Source organism: Ascidiella aspersa, chromosome 6 (genome assembly GCF_963924565.1).
Source record: "Ascidiella aspersa chromosome 6, kaAscAspe10.2, whole genome shotgun sequence".
NCBI classification, from domain to species: domain Eukaryota; kingdom Metazoa; phylum Chordata; class Ascidiacea; order Phlebobranchia; family Ascidiidae; genus Ascidiella; species Ascidiella aspersa.
This window is the reverse complement of record NC_139452.1, coordinates 26,307,312-26,326,881: the sequence shown is the minus strand read 5'-3', so window position 1 is coordinate 26,326,881 and position 19,570 is coordinate 26,307,312. Positions and strand designations below refer to the sequence as shown.

The 19,570-nt window shown below is 36.6% G+C and overlaps 1 protein-coding gene across 1 annotated transcript; it reads left to right on the top strand.

The window, feature by feature from the left end:
• The first annotated feature begins 461 nt into the window (after positions 1 to 461).
• LOC146141029 (dipeptidyl peptidase 4-like) lies at positions 462 to 19,043 on the top strand. The gene is made up of 19 exons (XM_083392786.1): positions 462 to 615; positions 1,254 to 1,373; positions 2,189 to 2,286; positions 2,623 to 2,700; positions 3,124 to 3,179; positions 3,935 to 4,046; positions 4,520 to 4,671; positions 5,588 to 5,756; positions 6,026 to 6,170; positions 6,538 to 6,719; positions 7,452 to 7,590; positions 8,067 to 8,204; positions 8,741 to 8,839; positions 9,427 to 9,561; positions 11,202 to 11,335; positions 16,578 to 16,711; positions 17,463 to 17,604; positions 18,302 to 18,403; positions 18,885 to 19,043. Exons 1-19 carry the CDS (start codon positions 462 to 464, stop codon positions 19,041 to 19,043), a joined length of 2,448 nt encoding a protein of 815 aa, XP_083248912.1.
• Positions 19,044 to 19,570: the final 527 nt, after the last annotated feature.

The following is a 19,570-nucleotide window of genomic DNA, read 5'->3' as shown; positions in this document are numbered from 1 at the left end:
CTCAATGCAGTGTGATTTTTTCCTTTAACGTAGATCGCTGGAGGTAAAACTTTTAGTACAACAGGATAGTCAGGTTTGTCTAAAACAAACTATACGTTTTATGAAACACTTTGACATCCACGACGCTTAAAATATTAAATAAAGTGATCCTCATAGTTTCGTTTTATTTGCAACGCTTAACTTGTACCACTTCACATTTAGTAAATCTGGACAGCTTTAGTTGTGTGTTAAACAAACGATATTTTGATTTATACACTTTTATCAAAAACTTAAAAACTTTGGCCAGGAAGACACTCAAAATCCAACAAAAGTGATCTTTATAGTTTCGGTTGTATTGTAAAATTTACGGAATTAACCTGCTGTAGGGTTCATTATACATCTAACATATCCGTTGTGGCAGTTGTACAGTGTTACGTAACTGAAAACGGTCCTAGCTTTAGACTTTGATCGCGACGCCAACGATGCTTCGCGGTGTTTTGCGAGCGGCCTGGAACAACAAACGGCGCATATTTGCCGTCGGAATCGTTGTGAAGATTGTGGGCACTTTGCTCTTCTTTCTTCTCGTGTCTTCTTCGATCAACGAGGACTTGAACGTCGGCGAAAGGGGAAAACGAGGTAGGGCTAGTTGGTTGACTTACTAATCTGAAAACAGCTCACCTTGTAATTGTACTTTTTCTTCCGCGTTTCGGAAACCTATTTAGGTCTCCTTCTTCAAGGTGAACGACGTCGAACGCTCGTAGTACAACTTACTGTAAAACACAACAGAAAAATGAAAACAAACGCGAGCAACAACACGATAAAACAATTTGCGATATCTAATTACCGTGGCATCTAATCCTTGAGCAGGTGTTTTATATTTCTCCTCCAACGTTTCGAAAACCTATTCAAGTTACCTTCTCCAGGGTGAAGCACGTTCAACGCTTGTATAATATAAATTAAAGCAAAAACAAAGTAAAAATTTAAAAAAAATGCAAGCAACAACACGATAAAGCAATTTTCGAAAACGAATCACTCTAAGTCTTGAACAGGTGTTTGTAGCACGCTGAGAGCATCACGTCTGTTTTGATGTTCATGATGCTACTAGGTATATTACAAATCTAAAAACTTGTAATTAAACTTCTCCGAGCAAATTAATTCTAGAGATGACGTCATAAATTGATGTCACAATACAAATATACTTCTCAAGTCTGCTATTTTTTTTTATAAAGCATATTTTTGAGTACAGTTGGTTAATGTAAACTTTGCACTTCGAGATTTTGCCTCTGTTTCTCCAGATGCTGCTCCTAAAGCCGATGACAAGAAGTACATGGAATTTAACGACTTCTTGAACGGGGAGTTTCGCGCTAAAAGCTTTTATCCGCACTGGGTGTCAGGTAAACGGCGCCATATTTGTTTAAATTATTGCATGCTACATTGAAAGAGTATTGGGCCTTGATTGATTTTGTTTTTAGATTTTAAAGGTGTAATAGAGATACGAAACACCCATCACTTTCAACTGAGAGATAGCCTACACACACAAATGTACAACTGTGATCTACACTATAGTCTTTCTAAAGCTGTTTTTTACCAACGATTACGGCTTACGTATCAGTACACCGAAAACCATCGTAGACTCACCGAATCTGTCGCTTAATGATAAAAGCAAGGTAGGATAGAAAAACAACTATCAGCCTTTAGTGAGGTTCGAACTCACGACTTCTAGGCTTAATGGGTGGTCAAGAAAGCAGCTTCAGAAGGGCTAGATCACAGTTGCTGCTGAGCCTGTGTATTTCATTGGTAGAACGACGGTCCCGGTATAGCCGAGGTCGAAGTTTGAACCTCACTGCAGGTTATAGTTGTTTTTGTTTGTTTTGACATCAAAACTATGAATGATGTCGTTTATGCACAATTTTACTATTTGGCCCAATAAATCGGACCATTAAGCAAAACAATTCTAGGAAACATAAATAGAGGCACGAAAATGTAAAAATAAGTTGTTCTCTAAGCTAAACCATCGTTTTCGATTTCGTTAAACATATTTATAACGATAAAATGTGAAAACAAAACATCTTAGAACAAAGCAAATCATACGAATTACATTTGGATTACGACAACGCAATATTTGACAGGCAATATATTGTAATCACCTGTGGGCTGTTATCGAAACACAACGTTTACTTTAATACTTAAGCCTTTCACTTCAATGCAGGCGAGGAATATGTGTACAGAAGAAGCGACGGTTCGTTCGCCAAAGTCGATATTGAAACTGGATTGGCAGAAGACGAGATACTTCCAGCCAACATATGGGTATTTGTTTAAATTTGCACATAAATACGTGGAACTGGTTAAGTTGTAAGTAAAGGTTACTTTTAAAGAAATTTTTAATCAGTTTAATTTTTTTGGTTGAAATATACCATTAAACCTCCGTATTTTGTAAAAAAGTTTAAATTTAAACTGATTGCAAGAGGTCAACTATAAATGCAGTGCAAATAATTAACTACAACTTTTTATTTAAAAAGCTTTTAATGCCGTAAAGTAGGAGTTCTTAAATATTTTAAACATGTACCCCAGTTTAAGAACCTCTGAAAGACACTGTTTGTTCATTCCAAATGTCAGGTGCGCACAGCTTTTCCTTTTTTGCAGAATTCTTACCCGAACCAGATGTCTTGGAGCCTTTCAGCCGATCAAACGTTCATGGCAATACAGTTTAACCAAACTGACGTAAGTATTCAGCAATAGGTATTTCGAATAACCTATTCGTTGTTTAAGTGAATTATTGCGACAAAGGACAAATAAAAATATAAAACAAAAATAAAGTCCCTGTTCGAAATAAAACAAAAAACATTGAACGTATTTCAAAAATAATTTTTGGCCAAATCATATTTTTGCAAGTGATAAATTTAGTCAAATTATTATTAATTTGAAAATTATTAGCGATAAACTCTTCAAAATAGACGAGTATGCAATTTTACTTTAAAATTACATACGCTCCTTGAAATACGAAAAGCAATTAAGTAATGCATATTGCAGGCTTTGATGAAAGTATCTCCTACTGTATAATTTCTTAGGTTATGTTGAGTAACATTCAACTAAGGTATTATAAATAAGATTTAACAAACAACAATTGGAAATGTGCTTTTGCAGGGCTACGCACATTACGTGAGAACTTTTTCCATAGCGTTCATCGACATGGTTACGAAGTAAGTGTCATGAAAATGTAAAATTATGTTAAATGGTAATAATAATTAAATTGTAGAACTAATTTAAAAAATTGACACTAAATGCCCTGCGTAAAACATGCTGATATATAATAAATATGTAGTGTAAAATGTTTCTTAAAGGTAGGTGAAGCAAATTGTGATAAACATGTTGTAACTTAATAAAAATCACGTAATTTAAAATATGGTGAAATTTGTTATAAATGTCTGGTGGAAAATATGAGAAAATATTTGATGAATTATTTGTAAAAAACACGATGAAAGTTAATATAAACATAGCGTACAATTCATGTCCACAACTGTATAAAAGTATATAGTTACAATCGTACAACCAACTTGTGTAAAATATAGCCTATTTATAAACGAAACTGCCGTTATCGTTTTCTAAATATTTAGTTTCGAAAGTTGCCTAAAAAAGTAATTTTAAAACGTTGCGGCGTAAAATCGATATGAATCAGTTTTTAGGCGTACACGGGAAGTCCAATTTGACTTGATTATTGCAAACGGTCACACTTTAAGGCCTTTAGGCTTATGTATAGAAATAATATATTTTGAAAAAATAACTCAATTCTATAATTTCAAACCATAATGAAAAACATTCTTCTTAATAACGTCATTTAATTAAATTTTGTTACAAAAATTTGAAGCAAAATAACTAACATACTGGTTATGCTATAGGCAAACACTTTTAACAGCCATATCATGTGTTGGTATGACGTAAAATTATCTACTCACAGAGCAGAAATTAAGTTCACCGACTTCCCCGAAGAAAAAATCCAGAAGTTCAAGTGGTCTCCAGTCGGCCATGCTTTTACCTACGTCTTAGGATTTGACGTTTACATAGCGGCGGTAAGTTTGGTTCAATCAAAATTAAAAAAAAACCTTAATCACCATTTAAACTTTATTTACAAGCAGGGTTGTACAAGTGCTGATAGCCTTGGATGGTGGCCTATACTATGCACCAGTGTTTTTCAGTCTTTTATGTCTAGCGGCACCCCTAAGAAATAATAATTAGATTACTGCACCCCTACAGGATTTTTTCGTGGGTAATTCACTAAAATAACAAACCATAAACATAACTTCAACAACACACCTCAACTCCACACAACGTACGAAGTTATAATTGGATTTGATTCACTCTAATCTTATTCAAAAAGTTGTAGGAGTTGAGCAAAAATCAGATTCTGAAAGATTCTCAAATATTTCTCGGCACCTTTGAGCATTAGAAATGGCAGCCCAGGGTGCCGCGGAATCCCAGTTTTGAACCTCTTATATACACCATAAGATATTAAGAAGTCATTTCCTGTTTACTTCGTATGCAGAATCCTATGACGTCACCGGTACGAATAACTAACGACGGTGACGAACGAATGACATTTAACGGAATCGCCGACTGGCTTTTCTGGGTTGAGATTACTGACGACGACGCTCTACTGTGGTGGTCACCCGACGGACAGTACCTCGCATTTGCCACGTAAGTTTGTACAGAATGAATAAAACCAATAGAACCAGGGCTTAATAAACTGGGAGCCACTTTGCCGGCGTTTGCGCAATGAGTTTTGGAGGCCCACATCAATGTCACACAGAATCCATTATAAACTGTACGTTTTTGACTCGAAACTAGTCCTTTTAATGCCGTAAACCAGGGGTTTTTAAACTTCTAAACGCGGAACCATACAAAAAATATTTTTGGTTGGCGTGGACCATAGTCTGACGTCATAAAACAAGTAGACCTAAGAAACCTGCTGTTTAACGACTAAACAAATATGAAACTGAAATCCACTAAAACTATAAACTGGGAGCCACTTTGCTGGAGTTTGCGCAATGAGTTTTAGAGGCGCAAATCAATGTCACACAGAATCCATTATAAACTGTACGTTTTTGACTCGAAACGAGTGGAAAACGCAATCTCCAAGTGAGTTGAACATTACTTTAAATATATTAGAGATATTTACAGTCCATTTAATTAACTTTATCAAGGCCTGCTATGAAGCTATAATTTAAAGCGGTATGTTGCGAAACACAGTTTTTTTCTGCGGCCCGTTTTAGTTTTAAAATAAGTAGAGTTCAAAAATATTGCAATAAATCGCTTCACGCTAAAAATTATTCAGAGATAAGGGATCTTTAACAGCGAGGGTGTTTGATTGAAAGGCTATGATTTAAAACTGTTGTTGTTAATGTGTTAAATAAACTGTATCCCAAATCCCGGTATGCTGTGAATGGAACGAAAACAATACTCAAATAATATTTTGCCGCAAATACTAAAAATCTTAGACCATGCACATATAATACTTTTCTCCGAATACTAAAGCATTAAGACGGGAAAGCATTCGGTTGACCTAATCCTGCTATCTATAATACCAATAATTTCTACATTAATTTTTATTTAGAATCGACGAAACCGACGTTAAACCTTTCGAGTTTACCCTGTACGGCAAACTGCAATACCCCAAGACGGTTAGTATCCCTTACCCCAAAGCGGGAACCCCCGTCCCCAAGACCCATCTGACCATTGTTGACGTCACACATGCCAACACGACGCGAGTTGACCCACATGGCGTAAGTTGAACTCCTGAGAGTCGAAGCACCACAGTATTATAAAAACACTTAAAACTTAAAAGTCACTTAAAAACTGTGACTTAAGTGCACTCAAGTTAAGTCAAGGCAATGACTTGAGTAATTGCAATACTACAAGTTTATAAGTTAGCGGATCTTAAACTGGGTCCGCGAAGCCCTTAGGATCTTTTGGTGAGATTAAAGCGGTTGGAGACACTTTTATTCTCGCCGATTTTTATCTCCTGTTCTTCAAAAAGGAACTTTACTTCCAGCATATCGAAATGATGTGGCCGGACCACTACCTCAACTCGGCGGTTTGGATAAGCAACAACACCTTCGTTCCAACTTGGAAAAGTCGACTTCAGAACGAGTCCCTGTCTGAAACCTGTGTGGCACCTAACTTCACCTGTTCTCATTGTAAGATATATGTGTATTAAATTTCCTAATCGACCGCATACAACTTTGTTAACTTTGAAGAATGAATAAGCAACGTTCGATGATATCCCTAGTTTCGGTTAATTTTTGTTTAAATCCACAACTCACCAGAAAAACCTCTAGGCCTTGGCCTCTAGGACGCCACATAACAGCATTCAGGGAACACCATCATATAGTATTTACGCATTAGCCAAGGAAACTACTGGTTTTCATTATGACTTTATGAACCCCTATTGTAACAAACCATGCCGCAATTTTTTTTTTGAATACGTAAAGAATGACGTGCATTGGATTAGTTCATTCAAAGATTAAATCCGCCTTTTTAAACAAGATTTTTTTTTGTTTTTAGTCCACGCCATGATGGATTTGAGCTCTACCGGTTGGGTGGGCCATTATAAAGTGGCGCACATCTTTCCATCAAACAGCGAGAGCGAATACTTCACCGTGAGAAGCAACGCGGGATTCCCCCACCTGGCCAGGATGGACGCCGGCACCATGGCCATCGATTGGCGAACCAACGGAAGTTTCGAGGTCCGTGTTTGTTAACACTTCAAAGCAAAGTTTTTCAACCTTTTTTTGCGGCTAGCTAAATTCAATGCATAATTAAACAATGACTACCGTATTATATTCACTTTTTTTACTTTTTTAAGTAAACAAAACGTGTAGCATTAATATATTACAATTGAATTATTATAGACCACGTCTTCATATTTATCCTACTATTTTCCCGAAATTTAAATACATTTTGGTGTGGATCTCAATAAATCTAATCATGTGACCTACGGCAACAAAATGTAAAACAAGTAGTCAATTGCAGTTTAAGCAATATCAACCATTTCTCTAAACGTTTTGTCGAATTTTGAATATCTTTTACACTGGATCGATCTTAACACATTTAACCCCGTTAACTACTGTAGTCGATGACCCAACGAAAGTAAACGGCGTCCCATAGTTGGAGAAACACTGACTTTATTTCAAAAAAATGTGAAAGCTTTAAGGAATTTATACGTTCTGGAATGAGGGGTTAGAAATCTATAGAAGAAATGAAAGTTACTCACGCCCGTAGAGGATATATAAACAAAGCACATGAAAGCATGAATTTTCATTTCCACTTCAGAGTGTGAGGAACCTACATGTTTTAAACGTCCAGTAATACAAAGGCTATAGTATTATTGTTGCTAGAAAAATCGACTTGTATTTAGTGTCTACATTATTACCCATTAAACAAACAAACAGATATTGCCACACATTAAATGTTTACAGGTAACCGACACCAGCTTAGGCTACAACTCTATTCACAACTACGATCCGACTTTCGACTGGGTCTATTACACCAGCACCGAGATGGCAAATAACACTGGAGAGGGTCTGCCAAGGATTCGACATCTATGGAGAGCGAAAGGTTAAATTTATTGTTATGAGGAGTTTAGGAAAATTAACTGTTGGAATATTAATCAAGTTATATTCTCTTTTTGCTCCAATGATTCGAATTATATTCTACCATCTCTACAGCTATCGCTTAGAGCAAGGTTTTTTAATTCCATTTTATAGTTTAATAAAAATAGGTAAATTAAGCAAAATACTTTATTAAACCAGTTGGTACCAAACAACAATAAGCGCCATAAGTGGTGTATGGCCAGAAAAGATTACGAATCTTTGCCTTACATAAACTAGAAAATGTGTATCGTGTTTGAAAGCTCTTAAAATAACTAATGTAAGTAGTTTCATGGATAAACAGTTTATGTGAAACCGCTTCATATGACACAGTCCAGCGTGATGTCACGAAACCCTCTTAATTCTCGAAAGCGTTTTAAATTGGCTGAGACCAACCTAGTAAAGTGCCTAAAAACTGATGTGACAACTTTTCATATGATGCAGCTCATGGCGATGACATAACGCGAAGCTGTATCACGTGTGAGCTGAATCAAATTTTCGCGGATCGTTGCAACTGGGTGAACCCGTCGTTCAGCAAGGGCGGAAGTTACTTGGTCGTTAACTGTGGTGGAACTGGCAATGGTAAGGCCACAGCTTTACATACAGAACTTTTTAACGCAATAGTTTAAATCACGTCCGGGTCACCAGTAAAGCGACTCAAGCTTTAATCCGTTCAGCCAAAATGGAAACTACTTGATCGTTAACTGGTATGGATCTGGCAATGGTAAGGATACAGCTTTGCGGAAATACCGTATTACTCCGATAACTTTACCCTCACAGGTTTGTGGCCGACTAGTTAAATTTTCACAGACATTGATAAAAATCAAGACCAGTAAAGTGGCGAATACTTTAACCCGTTGCGTTGCTTTCAAAAAGGTCAAATCGCTATGCAAATACGATATTATAAAGCAAAAATGACGAAATATAAAAACAAATTTCCCGCGCCCCAATGCCAATAAATTTGCTCACTTCTAATTTATCAACACACTATAACATTTATATATAACAACATAATGTTATTATGTAAAAACGAAAGTACAGTTATTAGGTGCTTTAAAATATTTATCTTTTTGTGTTGTTTGTTGTATTGCTTGTATAATTGTGTTTGTTTATTGCAGGTGTTCCCATTTCAACGGTGCACAAGAAAGATAGTGTCGGAGATTACCAATTTGTGAGAATTGCTGAAAACAACACGGACCTTCAGAACAAATTGGAAGGTACTCTGCTAAATACAAATATATATACTATTTGGCAACTGACGTTTTAATTTAAACCTACTCCAATTGTTTGTCAGGGTTTCTCTTTAAACCATTTTAGCAAGTTAAGTTACATGCCTTTTCATCAAAGGTTGTCTGATATTATCGTATCAAATACAAATACAGGATGCCAGGTAGTAGTGTTGGTCGTCTACCGAAATTGGGATGATGTCGATTAGATTCCTAATTAATAAAGGGATTCAAGCCATGCTTTGCGATTCAACCAACCGTTTTTATCTGTAAAAATGGACTTAATGAATAAACAGAAATCAAAAACCTAATGTGGCCAAACTTATTAATGCTATAAAGCCAACTTTGGCCCAATGACCTGAAAAAATACCTTTAAACTTTTCAATTTCACCTAATTTGTTTTTTTAATCAATTTTGGTAAAATATCAGGTATAGGCTTAGTCTAAATTTCTATAATATCGAATATTGGTTTAGTCCAAATATTAGGTATCTATGTCGAAACAAGATGCCAAGTATTACATATCTCTACTTTTGACTGTATTTTAAATTCCAAAACCCCTAAACATTATGATTAACAGAATACTACTTCCGCGATCGAGTGTACGGCACGATTAAGCTACCCGGCGTGCAGGGGGACTGGTACTACACGATGCATAAACCACCCAACTTCGACCCAACCAAGAAGTACCCCATGATGGTGCAAGTATATTCAGGTGAGCAATGTGTTTTGCTTTTGCGAAGAAAGAGTCTTGGTAATACACACCTCTGGTTAGGTTAGTAATCTACTATCGGATTGGAACCGATACTAGGGTTGTATCGGCTCCGATCCAATTACAAACTATTTGTATTTCAGCCAAGATTTTTATTTAATGCAGCAATTATACATTGAAAGGTAATTTTATCTAAAACAGTAGGTTAACAACTGGAGATCACTTTTACAGCCAAAACGACTTTTGGCTTAATAACCTGGAAAAACACCTTTCATCATTACAATACATCTATTTGCTTGTTTGAGCACAGTAATTATTTAGTTGTGGATCGGTATAACAGACATTCCTACTGATATCCAGTGATTAAATTCCTTACTCCCGCATGCCAGAATAAGTCTGCATACCAGACTTTTTTATAGGCAGTTTCTAAAGTATGTATGCTTTCTATTTGTATTGTCACCGTGTCCTGGTGTTTTTAGTCCGTTCACTTATATTAGGTGATTACAAGAACTTAATCATGCTTAAAAAAAAAAAAACACGTCGTGTACATAAGTTTACGCTATATTGTTGTGGCTAAGTGTGATAAGCCTTAGTTATCAGCCAAACCCGAAATACAGTATTAAGGCATTTCAATTAAACGATAGGTAGAACGTCCATTGTAATAACATTTTATAAGACAGATCTAACAATAATTCATTTGGCCTGTTTTATGCACAAATGAATAAAAAAACGATAAATTTAGTTCAATATAGCGGGAACAGTTTCAGGCTTACTGACCCAGTAACAAGGACTATCCTAGGGTGAAGGACGTGCTGCACACGCAGCAATCAGTAGAAGGCTACGCAAACTGAAGTCTTGCTTTATGATACAGAAAAAAAATGTTATACTGAGCTAAGCAGAAAGAGAAAAGTTATTAAATTCAGATATTCAAAACACGTTTGTCAGATAGCCAGTAGGCAAACCATTAAATCCACCTTTGCTTTATTTGGTTTTCATATAGCTTATGAATATTGTATACTGGTCGCAAGCTAAAACTACAATACGCTTCGCTCGACATATCTGTTCAGCTGGATTTAATGTTTTTTCCCTCAAATACACTTTACCATTTTTAAGTTCGAGAGAGTTGTATTGACGAACCGATTTAGTTTGGTCAGTGTTGTTAACAACTTATTGGGAATGACTTAAAGTTTCAGTCAAGTCTGTATTAGAACAATACATATCCAAGTCAAATCACTAACATAAAACAATAAACCACTAAAACTGCTAAACATATCCGATTATGAGCAAAACTCAGTATAAAACTACCACATACATAACGTGTAGCAATCTAACCGTTTTATTTACAAAGCTTGATATAATTGGCTTCGTTTTATAATAAAATGGTAAATAAAAACACTTAATTTCAATCTAAGTAACTAGGCCGATTTATTGAAGTCCAAATCAAGTGATTGTCCAAAAACGTAATTCAAGTTATTTTACCAAATTGACTTAAGTCAAGTTAAGTCTTTTGAAAACAGTGAATTAGGCATTTACCTAAAATCATTGACTTAATTCAATACAACCACTGATTTTGACCATACGCAACTCGACTCCAAAGCTAGCTTAATTCAAGCGTATACATGCCGCGGTCGTTTACTTCAAAGGTCCCGGCTATCAGGAGGTGACCGACAGGTTTGCAGTGTCTTGGAAGGATTATGTGTCCAGCTCACTCGGCGTGATCGTCACCAGTTTTGACGGCAGAGGAACGGGATTCAGGGGAGACGAAACAATGCACATGGTGAGTTTGGGGTTCTGCTGTGATCCAACACTTACGCACTTGTGATTGTAGGATACTTGTAGCTAAATAGTATAGCTGGCATTATGTGAATATAACTAAAAAGTTTCATGAGATTGTTTATGATTCCAAATTAAAGGTCAGCTGGCAACGTGTGAATATACCGTTGTGGCCGTAGGTCGTGAGTTCAAACCTCACTGCAGGCTGGTAGTTTTTCCAGCCTTCCTTGCTTGCAACATTGATCGCGTATGGTTGTTTCTCGACTCTCCATGCCTGTGTAGCTCAGTTGGTAGAGCGACGGTCCCGGCTTGACCGGTGGTCGTGAGCTCGAACCTCACTACAAGCTAGTTGTTTTTCTAGTCTGCTCTGCTTGCATCATTGACCGACAGATTTGTTGAGTCTGCGATGGCTTCCGGTGTACTAATTATACGTAAACCTTGATAGTTGGTCAAAAAGCGGCTTCAGAAGGGCTAGATAACAGTTGATAATAAACTGTATTATTTGTTGTGCAAAAATGTGCTAAGTTCCACGCGAGTATAAACTATAGTTATGGTATGAATATACTGTTGCTGCCAGGCATTGTGTCAATTATTAAGGGATTCTTTTGACAAAGCACTGAATGCATATTTGTCAGAATAACCCCTTTATAATTGATAATTATGGTATGTCTGAGCTTAATTCGGAATTCACGTTAGACGTAACTTTGCAACGTCATATCAACCCCCTCTATAACCAACATCCGTATTTCGAAAAGGTATATCAACAAACCAAATGGCAAAGCATATAATAGTTGTAAAAAGACGCAGTCATATTTGAAATTGTCGATGTCAATACAAAATAACTTTATCGAATGCAAAATGGAATTCATTTTCGATAAAGTAGGTAAACATTCCCAACAGTGGGGAAAACTTAGGGGGAAACACTTAAAAAACACATTTCAATTTTCAAATCATACTTGATTTAACTTTTCATTCAAGGTTTACAAACGTCTCGGTGAGTTTGAACCGCTCGACCAAATCGCGGCTGCTCGAATCTTGGCCGAACAAAACTCGTTCATCGACCCTTCTAGAAAGGCGATATGGGGTTGGTCATATGGCGGGTAAGTTGAAAGAAACTAGGCTACTAGACTCTAACGCAATGATTCCCAAACTGTAGGCCATGGCCCAGTAGTGGGCCATAAGACCATTTTAAGTGGGCTATAGAACTATTTAAAAACATTACAATTATACATTTTGTTTTCCTAAATGGTTGTTTGCATAAGTAAAACGTCTTGTGACTGCGAAAACTGTGCGCGTGCGAGTTGTTCAACTTCAACAGACTGGAAACTTATCAAAGCTCCGTTTGTTGTTAGACAAGTAGTATCAACAAATAAAATCCTTGTAAAATTTGAAAAAAACCCTTTGTCAACCAATATAAACTAGTCATCAATAGTGGTGGAAAAAACAATGGGCTACGATCTGTTTTGTAAAAAAAATTAGGCCACGGAATAAAAAAGTTTGGGAACCACTGGTCTAACGTAACAAATTGTTTGCCAGCAAACCGATTATTCACTTAGGGCCTGATTGGATTAAATGTTAAAAGACCGACGTTTAATTGTATTTTCAATGGAATTAAGCACCTCTTTTTACACATTAAACCCTTCCTATAAAATTTCAACCTGAAAAAAGGGTGCTATATTGCGGATGGCAAAGAACACAAGGATTTGCTACGAACAATCTCTCTGACACGCGTTTGATTCTAGTGCGATCCCTCTAGCCTTTGTATACTGTATATTTTGATTGACATTCAATTTACAAGATTGCAGTTACTCTAACCGAATTCTGTAGGATTTTTGACGTTTTCCTCTCTGAGCCTGTGTAGCTCACATGGTATAGTGACTTTTTTAGCCTGGCTGAAGTGTACTTTAATCTTGAATGAACCGACCGATATTAGTTAGTTTTTCCGGATGCGTTTGTCGATTTTGGTTATTCTTAGTTGTATGTATAGTCATGCCACCTTTCTCAAACTTTTTGCACAGGTATGCAACAACCAAAACCATAGCGGCCGACAGCGAGAACATTTACAAGTGCGGATATGCAGTGGCCCCTGTCACCGACTGGCATTTCTACCACGCCATTTACACGGAACGCTTCATGCTCAAACCAAGCGATAACATGGTAAATGTCAACCTACGAATGCTATTATATCGCCAGTCTTTGCCAAGTTGAAAAGGAGACAATTGGCAAATGTTGAATACTTTAAAAAAGAAAGTCGCTACCCGGCATAGTATGCTCAAAAGTGCCGTAAAAGATTCCTTTTATTTTGATCTTATATAAGGTTGACAAGTTTTTTTTAAATTCAATAAAAAAGATATCAACAAAACTTTATACTTTCTAAAAAAAATCCCAATTGAAACTATAGACATCCTCCAAAACGGTAATTTGCTTTATCGTTTTATTTTAAAACCACCAAGATTGTAAAAGTTAAAGATGAATTCTATATTGGTTGTCTTGGCTGAAAATTATGCGTAAATTAATAAACTTAATAAAGTGCCTTGACTTTATGCAAAGTGGCGTGTCAGCAAATCCAATCATTGACAGCAGTTTTTCCTGCAGATTACTGCTCCACCAAAACTAGTGATGCCACTTAATCAAAATATATGTTTTTAAGCAAAGTTTTATCCTATATTTTAATCTACGTTTTAAACTTTAAGTTTTACATCTTTACGCAAGTTCATCGTTTTGTTTGTTTTTTGTTTTGTCCGCAAAATATAAGTTTAAGTAAAGTCCGGTCCCGTGTTTTACTCTGCCTTAAACAAAATTAGTTTTATTTGTACCTTATTTATCTAAATACGTTTACCGTTTTGTCGCAGCCAAACTACAAGGCCAGCTCCGCTCTAAACTCGATGGAGAACTTCAAGTCGCACAAATTCACCATTCTTCATGGTACGAGCGATGAGAACGTTCACTTCCAGAACGCGGCTCGTCTCAGCGCGCGTCTCATCGCCAGCGACGTCGACCACGACGCTTCGTTTGCCGCCGATAACGACCACAACATGCGCAACACGCCCAACAACTACCGAGACGTTTACAAGACGATCACGCGAAAGATGAAGACCTGCTTCGACTTGGAGTAGTCAACTTCGTTGGTGGGAGGCGCTGGCAATACGTTACGAAGTGTTACGTTACATTTATTTTCGTTACGTACGTTGCGTTCCGTTACGTTACGATACGTTTATTCGCGTTACGTTAGGTTACGTTACGTTTATTTACATTACGTTATGTTACGTTTATTTGCGTTGCGTTACGTTGCATTGCGTTTTATGGGGCCACATTAACTTGTGTTACGTCATTTTAAGTTCCGTTAGGTTTTTTGGGTTACCTTGCATTACATTGCGTTTCGCTACGTCGCGTTGTATTTTGTCAATTTACGTTACATTACATTACGTTTCATTACGTAACGTTTTTTGTGATACGTTGCATTACATTGCGCTTCGTTAGGTCGCACTTTGTTGTGTATCGTTGCATTTACGTGGCGTTATATTTCGCTTTTTTACGCGACGATACTACGGTTCGTAACCTATCGTAATGCTAGTATATTATGGAATTATTTCGTGACTTAAAGTCACCCTATACACTTTGTTAAATAATGTGTGGAACGTTTCGTGTAATACGGTACCTAATAGATTCCGTAACGTTTACAAAATTATGCGCATAGTAACGTAGTACCACCATCTCCTCGCCAAAACTTATTTCAGTCCTTGCGTACTTTCAAGTTGAAGGAAGCTGTAAAAAGCGCTTGTTTGGACAAAATCTGGCTTAAACAATTTATAGGTAATTTTGCCTCGGTATGACGTTATAATATATGATTGTTATAGAATATTTATTGTTTTGATGCTTTGGTATTTAACGTATGTTTTTGTTTTGGATTTTTTTGCAAAGTAATTCCCTTTTTTCAATTTAAAAATTTTTGCAATTCTAAGCTTTTTTGTTTTAATTTTTCTTATAGTGTTAAGCTTTGAAAGAAATGAAAAACGTGTAATTTGGTTTATTGTTGTCCAGCATACTTGGGGAAGATCGTATGGTGGGTAAGATAACACATGAAGAGAAATTTGTATAGATAGCTATGGGTTGATCAGATATGACTCAGTGATGAAACCTGATGGAGGGTTACTTATACTCAGCCTATAAATACGGTGCTAAACAAAGGCGCTATATATAATATGGCGTGGTCGACTTTTTACTAGTGCTTAATTTATGTTACCTCATACCAGGGATGTCCAACCTGCGTCCCGCGGGCCGCATTGCGGCCCGCCTGATGTTTACGTGCGGCCCACCACTTATTGTCACTTTTGGTAGCCATTATTGAAAACAATTGTTTCGACTATCATCAAACGTGTAAAAGGCGCAGTATTTGATGTAGGCCTAATCTTATGTTTTTTCTGAGACTATAATCGAGTCTAATGTCGCATTTCAACATCCATCGACTTTGTGCACCCATCATTGCTAAGCGAGATGTGTGTTTTTCTAAATGTGTATTAGCCCTAGTATTCCACGACAAAGCTTCCACTTAATTAACTGACTATAGCCATTATTCACTTCATATATGCCACTGCTCGATCCATTTGTGAGAATGTCGACCAAGTGTTCAAATGCGGATTGGCGGATTCTCAAGTTGTGGAATGAGATGGCAAATAGCACTGGGGAGGGTCTGCCGAGGATTCGACATCTTTGGAGAACTAAAGGTAAAATTCAAACTCAATGAAGTGCTACGTTACATCATATGACAAAGTAATGTGAACATATATATTCAGAAATTTGAGTTGTTTCGTTGCATAACTTAAAAAGTTAAAGCAAGGTTTATTTTAAGAATATCAAAGCCCATACAGAAGTAGTTATCATTTTGTATGTTGAAAATAAATAAAGAGTTATTCGAAACGTTCAAAAATGATACCTACTTCTGTATGGGCTTTGATATTCTTATTACGTCTAACTACAACCTCCAACCATTACAAGTCATTGACTTAAGTCATTACAACACTGCGATCTACTGTATAATTTATGCATAAAACTGTTCGATTACCCAAACGCGGACCGGTGTTAAACTTCTTCCAGTTACATCGATTTTTTGCAATTCATGTTTTGTCATCTGTGTGAGCCCAGAAGCAAATTCATTATCAAAGTAGGCCTTGAGTCATTTTTCGACAAGGCGATTATAAAAAAGATTTTAATCATTTTGAAGTGGATTGTGTGTGTGATTCCAACAGGTGTACCGCAAACTTGGTCATTGCGAGCCGTTGGACCAGCGGCACGACAAATCAGAAGCGGCACGACAAATCTCGACAAAGTTCGATTACATCGATTCAAGTAGGATCGCAATATGGGGAAGATCTTATGGAGGGTGAGATAAAAAACAGTACTTAAAAGTATATTTGAAGGTATAAAGTAATGATTGATATTTAAGGCTTCCACGAGGAGCAACACACCATGCTGTTTAAAATTATATGTACAGATGTATTGCAATGCAATAATTATATCAATGGCTGTTTTACTATTTATTTGTATTGCACCCTAAATGAACAACAATGTTTTTTAAGTTAGGCATAACAAACTAAATTGGAAATAAAGTGTGCGTAGTAAAAAATTTAAACCAACAAGTTTTGCTCACTTGCAATAATATACAGTAGTTATGCAACCCCTTATCCCCTTCAATGTGAAGTTGTTGCTAGTACTAACATTATGTGGTAAGCATTGACTTCATGGTTGTTACTCTGAGCCTATTTAGGTCAGTTGGTAGAGGGTCGGTTCTGGTATGACCGGAGGTCGTGAGTTCGAACCTCACTGGAGGCTATTGTTATTTTCTATAATTGAGCGCCTGATTCAGTTAGTCATAGATGGCTTCTAATATGCAAGCCATTTATAATACGTAAGCCATTATCGTTGATCAAAAAGAGACTCCAGACGGGCTAGATCACAGTTGTAACACGTACGTTTGTGTATCTTATATTACTTTTGTGTTTCTTTCTCAAATATTTTTCTTTCTTTAAAATCCTTTTTCTCAAATAGCCTTCAGGCAGATTCTGTTATATAGAAAAATATTTCAAGTCTGAAACCTTGGGTTTAATTAACCATTATATCCCACTCATTTCCAGATACGTAACTGCTCGCGCCATTAGTGAGGATGTCGACCAAGTGTTGAAATGCGGGTTCGCGGTTGCACCAGTAGCGGACTGGACTCTCTATTCTTCGCATTATACGGAAAGGTACATGGGATTTCCTACTGGAGACAACGAGGTAAATGCAACGCAAAGTTGCAGTGTTTAAGTTTACGTCAATCATATTCTTTAAGCGCATAGGCGTATTTAGGATTTGTGAGAGGGCATATGACATTTTGTGAGAGGGCATATGGTATTTGACATTTTGTAAGGGCATATGACATTTTTTCATGGATGGCGTTATTAAATTACGCCACAATGTGACGTCACAAGATACGTCAAAATGTACCGTCAGAAAGCTACCGCAAATCTGTCGAAACAAAGAAACAACTTTAAGAAAACCACGTGACGTCGGTTCATTTTTAATTTGGAGAATGGTTACTTTCAATACAAAAGCTACATTACAAAGATGCTTTTGATTTACCAACATTTTTTAGGGAGAGAGAGGGGCATGGCCATGGGGCCACCCCTTGAAACCTTCCCTGGTTGAGCGTATGTTATAGTTTCACCTGACACACCCTAAGGTTTCATTGCAGAAATAAGAGTAGAATGTGCTCTACCAAATACCATTTCCTTTTTAACAATCATTCCAGTTATTGTAGCAGTAGCTCGGTACCTCCTTATGGTTCCCAGTTAAAAAACATCCATATATTGAGTGTCTCTGTGCTAACAACTACTCTAAGTAACTATATAATCCAATCCGTAATTCAATCTACAGGTGATATCAGCACTTACAACAGTTTTTCCGTTTTTAAAATTTTCGTTTTTAAAAACAGGAGGGGTACGCCAATTCCACAACCTTACAAAAACTGGAAAACTACGGAAAGCATTATTTTGTGCTTGTTCACGGAATATCTGACGAAAACGTCCACATACAGGTTTAAAGTACAATATACGGTTTACACTGCTACATCTATTGTATTTCTATCTTGTTGATCTTTTCATAAACCCAATAGTTAATATAGATAGTTACTACATGCTAAAGTTATAGATAAAGTTTTGCCCAAAATAGGTTTTGTATAAGGGTCAGTTTTACGTCTACTTGTTTAAATCAAGCAAGTTGGTTATGATAATTTTCTTTGCAACGTATTTTTCACATGGAGTTATATTCCGTTTATAAAGTTTAAAATCAGCCCTCCATAAAACCCCTTCCAACCGAAACAAATAACCCCTTCAACGTATTTTGTCTGTTAAAACTTTTATTTAGGCTCTTTAACGTAATAAAATAGCGTGGTGTTTACTGAGTTACGCACCTTAGAAGAAACACTAGTAACCAACCACAATCCCCTGCTGTTTTCATAAAATAAACTACAGCTTGATTTAAAGCTGATGAATAACAGTGGTCAATTTTATTCGCAGCATTCTGCCCGTCTCTCCAAGGAGCTGATAGCTGCTGACATTGACTTCAGCAACTACTTTGCTGGTGATGAGTGGCACAGATTCAACCGTTTGCCCAACTCGTACGCTCACCATTACAAGCTGCTTACACACCACCTGGAAATATGCTTCGACATTTGAAGCTGGTTCCAGTGTTTGTCGACAACGTGAAACTGTAAACTAGTTTAGCATCGTGTTCTTCGTTGTTTCGGATATGACTTATTTGTTATTTAGAGTTCCAATAAATGACCTTGGATTGATAAGTTCTAGAGAAGGTTTGTTTTAGATAAAATCTAAGACTGTTCAAAACTTGGAAAACTATTACACCCAGTTTTGTAAACAAGATATGAGCATACTGAAATGACTTACGTCCGAGTCAAGTCATCTGTGAAACAACTTATAAAAAAAGTATTCAAGTCCCATTCCAAGTCATTAGTTGTCCAATTCAATTATAATAAGCAATTATTCAACTAAAAACTATCGAAAAAACCCAGATAAATTGCCAAATTTTGTAATTAAATGTTGAAAACACTTAACTTCAACCCAAGTCATTTGAACTAAAAAATAAATGGATTTAATAAAATTTACAAGCTTTCGAACAGACGTATTTTCTAGTTTTTTGGTACACGAGATCTTCCGTAGCCAGGCGATTAGAATTTTTTTCTGAT